The 6,973-nt window shown below is 49.9% G+C and overlaps 1 protein-coding gene across 1 annotated transcript in view; it reads right to left on the reverse strand.

The window, feature by feature from the left end:
- The window catches only part of LOC311248991 (peroxidasin-like), a 36,209-nt gene extending 29,242 nt beyond the window's left edge, over positions 1–6,967 (reverse strand). The window contains 2 exon segments of the mRNA XM_084338238.1: positions 2,414–2,910; positions 6,037–6,967. Coding sequence (XP_084194364.1) covers positions 2,414–2,910; positions 6,037–6,885 — 1,346 coding nt within the window. The 5' untranslated portion in view covers positions 6,886–6,967.
- Positions 6,968–6,973: the final 6 nt, after the last annotated feature.

Below are 6,973 nucleotides of genomic sequence, written 5' to 3' on the forward strand. Positions count from 1 at the left end.
TAAGGACTCTATGTTATCAGTGTTAGGATAATCAGACTAATTTTGATGAAGTTATAAGCTGTTTTGTGAAATGTCCTCTTTCGGTTTCACTGTAAAAGTCCGAGAGGAAATCAACGCGGCGATTATCCGTGCGCGGCCCGAATGCGCTTACGTGCACGTATAATATTGATCATCTAGCGTTTATTTGAAAACGATTCATAAAAAGGCCGACGAATATCAACGTTGTGGAATATTCCAGTAAAAGACGATTTTCATAGAATGGTCCAGAATGGGCTGTTTTTTATCTGAAAACGGGTGCTTTTCTAAATGCTCTGAAACGGAAATGACGCGATAAAAAACCAATCTGCCTTGACAGCACTGACTGGAAAATAGTCTTTGATAATGCGATGGGCAGATTAGACACATAGCCATAATTTAAAACATAGATTAGGCGATATTAACGTTAACATTGGCGCCGATGGTGGCATTCAGGGGGTAAAAAGGAAAACCCGGCTTGGCACTCAAAGTGTTAATACGGACTGTATTGATCTATTTGTGACGTGAAATAAATCTCGGCCTGGTACCGGGCCAATCAGGCTTAAGAGTTGAACCCCTAACTGCTCCCGATGAGCAGGTCGGCTCCTTGCATAGTCGCCTCCGCTGTCGGTGAGTGAATGGGTGAATGTGAGGAACAAGATCATAAAGCGCTTTGGATAAAAGCACCATTTATACAAATAAAGTTTATTATTATTATTATTATTTACCATTTACCATGTGATGAGAGTTTTAATTAAACCATAAATTGACACAAAACTCTACAAGCCAGCTAGTTCTGGCTTAAGCCTGTTGGGAACTGTCTGGGAACAAACCCGAGGCCAGTTTGTGGACGACTTTCCGAGTTGTCATCTCAAGGTTCTCTCACCAAGGTTCTCCCTAGGCTGGTAAAGATATGCCTCCTAAAATGTCTAAACGGAAGTACAGGAAGTGCAGGCTACAGGCTTTCCGGTTTCGACAAAACAATTATAGAAACGTGTGAAGTGCACTGCAACGGCTTTGCCTGAAGAATTTACTACATGCTTGTTTGCCGACAGGATTTGGGAAAAGTTTGGTCCGTTCAGAGGCAGCTTCCAGGGGAAGTACATACACCGGAAATTCTAGCCCATAGACACTTTCAGCAGTAGTTCTTTACCAGGCTTTATCTCACGGAGATAAAACTGGGAACGAGGTTAGGTTAACCCTGACGTTGGGGTTCTTGATCTAAAGGTTCTCTCACCTCTGCAGCTTCTCCCTGCCATTAGGTTCTTGATCTAAAGGTTCTCTCACCTCTGCAGCTTCTCCCTGACATTAGGGTTCTTGATCTAAAGGTTCTCTCACCTCTGCAGCTTCTCCCTGACATTAGGGTTCTTGATCTAAAGGTTCTCTCACCTCTGCAGCTTCTCCCTGACGTTGGGGTTCTTGATCTAAATGTTCTCTCACCTCTGCAGCTTCTCCCTGACATTAGGTTCTTGATCTAAAGGTTCTCTCACCTCTGCAGCTTCTCCCTGCCATTAGGTTCTTGATCTAAAGGTTCTCTCACCTCTGCAGCTTCTCCCTGACATTAGGGTTCTTGATCTAAAGGTTCTCTCACCTCTGCAGCTTCTCCCTGACGTTGGGGTTCTTGATCTAAAGGTTCTCTCACCTCTGCAGCTTCTCCCTGACATTAGGTTCTTGATCTAAAGGTTCTCTCACCTCTGCAGCTTCTCCCTGACATTAGGTTCTTGATCTAAAGGTTCTCTCACCTCTGCAGCTTCTCCCTGACGTTGGGGTTCTTGATCTAAAGGTTCTCTCACCTCTGCAGCTTCTCCCTGACGTTAGGTTCTTGATCTAAAGGTTCTCTCACCTCTGCAGCTTCTCCCTGACATTAGGTTCTTGATCTAAAGGTTCTCTCACCTCTGCAGCTTCTCCCTGACATTAGGTTCTTGATCTAAAGGTTCTCTCACCTCTGCAGCTTCTCCCTGACATTAGGGTTCTTGATCTAAAGGTTCTCTCACCTCTGCAGCTTCTCCCTGACGTTGGGGTTCTTGATCTAAAGGTTCTCTCACCTCTGCAGCTTCTCCCTGACATTAGGTTCTTGATCTAAAGGTTCTCTCACCTCTGCAGCTTCTCCCTGACATTAGGTTCTTGATCTAAAGGTTCTCTCACCTCTGCAGCTTCTCCCTGACATTAGGGTTCTTGATCTAAAGGTTCTCTCACCTCTGCAGCTTCTCCCTGACATTAGGTTCTTGATCTAAAGGTTCTCTCACCTCTGCAGCTTCTCCCTGACATTAGGGTTCTTGATCTAAAGGTTCTCTCACCTCTGCAGCTTCTCCCTGACATTAGGTTCTTGATCTAAAGGTTCTCTCACCTCTGCAGCTTCTCCCTGACGTTGGGGTTCTTGATCTAAAGGTTCTCTCACCTCTGCAGCTTCTCCCTGACGTTGGGGTTCTTGATCTCGTTCCTCAGGTCGTCGAAGGTCTGCGCCATGGTCAGGTTGCAGTAGGTCCGGTAGTCGTTGTACGGCGGTATGCCGTGGTCCCGCCCCCTCTGGATGTTCATGGCGGCGAGGTCCAGCGCCACGGAGTGCGCCATGGAGAACAGCCGCTCCGTGAGCTCCGTGCTCAGCAGCTGCGTGGAGACGCGCATCTTCCCGGCGACGCCGAAGAGGCCGCGGAGCAGCGGGTCGATGCCCCCCTCGTTGACGATGCGGAAGGGGGAGAAGAAGGCCCGGTGTAGGGAGATGTGACCCTGGGGGATGGGCTGGAAGTCCTGGTCCAGCCGGTAGAGGATGGGGTTGATGAGCGTGTGGCCGAAGCGGAAGGCGGCCGTGGCGAAGGCGTTCAGGATGGCGGCGTTGACGTTGGGGTTGTAGCCCGCGTAGGCGCCCATCATCTTCATGCCCGACTCGCCCAGGATCTGAGGGAGACGGTGATAATAATACATTACATTTATACAGTGCGTTTACTGTGCAGAAACAGAACAACACTTAATGGTTGAAAGCAAGAGTGAATGTGTGTTGGAGGAGGTCAGAGAGGTAGGGGTGATGGAGGAGGTCAGAGAGGTGGGGGTGATGGAGGAGGTCAGAGAGGTAGGGGTGATGGAGGAGGTCAGAGAGGTAGGGGTGTGGTGATGGAGGAGGTCAGAGAGGTAGGGGTGGGTGATGGAGGAGGTCAGAGAGGTAGGGGTGATGGAGGAGGTCAGAGAGGTAGGGGTGATGGAGGATGTCAGAGAGGTAGGGGTGATGGAGGAGGTCAGAGAGGTAGGGGTGATGGAGGAGGTCAGAGAGGTAGGGGTGATGGAGGAGGTCAGAGAGGTAGGGGTGATGGAGGAGGTCAGAGAGGTAGGGGTGATAGAGGAGGTCAGAGAGGTAGGGGTGATGGAGGAGGTCAGAGAGGTAGGGGTGATAGAGGAGGTCAGAGAGGTAGGGGTGATGGAGGAGGTCAGAGAGGTAGGGGGGCAGGTTGTTGAGGGCTTTGAATGTGATGAGTAGTATTTTGCATCCGGTATTTTATTGGGAGCCAGTGAAGGTTGTGGAGGACAGGGGTGATGTGGTCAGAGTGGCGGGTGGAGGTGAGCATGCTCCTCATTCACTTACATTCATTGATAAATGATGGTGTCGACGGCAGACGACAGGGACAGCCGTGGTCGCTAGCTTACTTGTAGATGAGGTAAGACGTTCTACTGAAGTGACATGTCCCTTTAAGAATGTGACAGTAATGGCGCGGCTGGGTAGTGTAGAGGTCTAAGCACTCGCCTACCACCGCAGAGGGATCTAATCCAGCTGTCAGTCACTTGACCACTACGGTCAGTTGTCCCCTACGAACACAGTGTGTTCGCGGGTGGGAAGCCGGTGGGGTATGAGTCCTGGTCATTGCAAACAGCGACTCCTACTGGTCGGTCGGGGGGCGACTGTTCAGCAGGGAAGGGGATCTGGGGGAAATAGCATGAGCCTCTGGACATGTTCTCCCAGTGAAACTCCTTGTTGTCAGGTGAAAAGAATGTATCGGAGGAGGCTTGTGATAGTCTACACCCTCCCCAGACTGACAGTAGGGCAGCATGTGATAGTCTACACCCTCCCCAGACTGACAGTAGGGCAGCATGTGGTAGTCTACACCCTCCCCAGACTGACAGTAGGGCAGCATGTGGTAGTCTACACCCTCCCCAGACTGACAGTAGGGCAGCATGTGATAGTCTCCACCCTCCCCAGACCGACAGTAGGGCAGCATGTGATAGTCTCTACACCCTCCCCAGACTGACAGTAGGGCAGCATGTGATAGTCTCCACCCTCCCCAGACCAACAGTAGGGCAGCATGTGATAGTCTCCACCCTCCCCAGACCGACAGTAGGGCAGCATGTGGTAGTCTACACCCTCCCCAGACCAACAGTAGGGCAGCATGTGGTAGTCCACACCCTCCCCAGACCAACAGTAGGGCAGCATGTGATAGTCTACACCCTCCCCAGACTGACAGTAGGGCAGCATGTGATAGTCTACACCCTCCCCAGACCAACAGTAGGGCAGCATGTGATAGTCTACACCCTCCCCAGACCAACAGTAGGGCAGCATGTGATAGTCTACACCCTCCCCAGACCAACAGTAGGGCAGCATGTGATAGTCTACACCAGGGGTAGGCAACCCTAGGCACGCGTGCCTGCATAGGCACGCGGGGGCATTTGCATAGGCACAGGGGGCAGCAATAAAAAAAATAAAAATTGAATTTTTTTTTTTTTTTTTGCTTTTAAATATTATAGTGAAATATTTTGCACTGTTGTCGCATTTATCTTGTTGAAATTCTCCCACAGGTTCTTTTTACTACCACATATTTAATTGAGACCCTTTATTTGTTTATTATTTCAATTTAGCTGGAAATACATTGCTACATCATTCAGTAACATTTGCAGAGCCTTATAACAAACATTATTACGGTCACCATTGTGACCAGTGGGATTAATCAACACATTTTATTATTTATTTTTCTATTTCATTGAACATTGCACATGTTAAGAGCAATTTTTTTTACTCAAAATGTGAGTATTACCAAGTCAACTTGTGTTCTTAAAACAATGACAATAAACATAGTTTTATTAGGTTGAAATAATGTGGTTGTGTATACTTATTAGTAATGAATAAGCAAATGTGAGTGAAATGGTTGCACTGTATGCAGCTGTTTGTCTGCATTGCATCCCCCCCCCCAATTCAGATTTAGGGTTGATACAACCATCATAATAATATTGTTAATAATAACAATAACAATAATGATGTAATAATGTAAAAATGTTCATTAAAAAGACCTGATTATGAGAAAAAAAAATTACGATGCATGGAATATTGTTGAGGCACACTAGTTACAACTATATTTCAAACAGGCACTCCATGTCAAAAAGGTTGCTGACCCCTGGTCTACACCCTCCCCAGACCAACAGTAGGGCAGCATGTGATAGTCTACACCCTCCCCAGACCGACAGTAGGGCAGCATGTGATAGTCTACACCCTCCCCAGACCAACAGTAGGGCAGCATGTGATAGTCTACACCCTCCCCAGACCAACAGTAGGGCAGCATGTGATAGTCTACACCCTCCCCAGACCAACAGTAGGGCTATGCGCACAATGATCAGGAAGGTAATTGGCATAGCAAATTAAATTGTGGGATGGTAGAAAAAAGATAGAAAGGCTAAATATATGACAGTATAGGAAGGAATTAGGGATGTTCGATATTGGCTTTTTTTTTTACCGATATCCGATATACCGATATTGTCCAACTCTTAATTACCGATACCAATATATGCTGGGTTCCCCCCCCAAAAAAACGTAATAATTTCAGGTAATTAACATTACATATCTGTAACATTATGCATACATTTGACAATAAATTAAATAAGAATTTGTTCTTACTTGCTTGTAAATAAAGGTCAAATAAATGTATTTTGAAAACCGATACCGATCATTTCCAATATAAAAATGTTATCCCAATATCGGCCGATAATATCGGACATCCCTAGAAGGAACACATGGTAAAGTGAGAGCAGCAGTATGAAGAGTCTAACCTTGGGCAGCCAGTGGCTGTAGGTGATGTGCTGCATCTGAGCGCCCACTATCTTCCTGGCCTCGTGGTAGATGGTGTCTCCGTCCCAGTGGGGGTTAAGTCTCAGCAGCTCCGTGGCGATGCGGTTGTGCTCCCTGAACCACACTGTGTGCATGGCGGTGAGGCCCAGCTGCTCGTTGGCGCGGTGATCCCCGGCCATGAAGCAGGGGATCGGACTCTCGTTCTCGTCCCGCATGCACTCGGTGGGCGGCCCCGTGGCGAACGGCAGCAGGGCCTTCCCCGTGCGCTGGATGATGCCCTGGCGCAGCAGACCGCGCTGGCTGGCCAGGTCGCGGATCTCCTCCGACTCGCGCCGCGAGCTCCCGTACACGTTGGAGGCGTCGACGTAGGAGGTGATCTGGTTGATCTGCTCCCGCGGGTAAACGCTGTTCATGAGCAGCGAGGTCATGCCGCTGCCGCACACGGGGCTGGAGCGCACGAAGAACATGCAGCGGGCGCCGCTGCGCAGCTGGCGCGGGTCGTTGGGCGGGAACTGGATGGGGAAGCACGGCTGGTCGTTGGTGCAGCCGCTGGTGCACAGCTCGCCGTCGGAGAAACGCGACTGGCTGAGGGCCGCCACCGTGGAGTCCAGGTCGTGGTCCAGGAACTGGCCCCACTGCATCAGCATGTGCGTGTAGCGGTCGTCGGGCGTGATGGTCTCCGTGCCGATCATGGTGGTGGACACCAGCCGGGGCAGGGGCAGCCGGTAGCCGTTGTGCAGCCGCTCCGTGGCGCCGCGCGGCAGGTTGAAGCCGTTGTCGTACACGGACTTCAGCAGGCGCTGGAAGGCGGTGAGCGAGGCGCCCCACATGGGGTGCTGCAGGTTGTTGCAGGTGCCGTCGTGGCTGCGGTACTTCTGGTGGAAGCAGATGTCGGAGCAGTTGTTGTAGCGCCGGTGG

Source organism: Notolepis coatsorum, assembly GCF_963971535.1.
Source record: "Notolepis coatsorum genome assembly, chromosome: 2".
Classification (NCBI taxonomy): Eukaryota; Metazoa; Chordata; class Actinopteri; order Aulopiformes; family Paralepididae; genus Notolepis; species Notolepis coatsorum.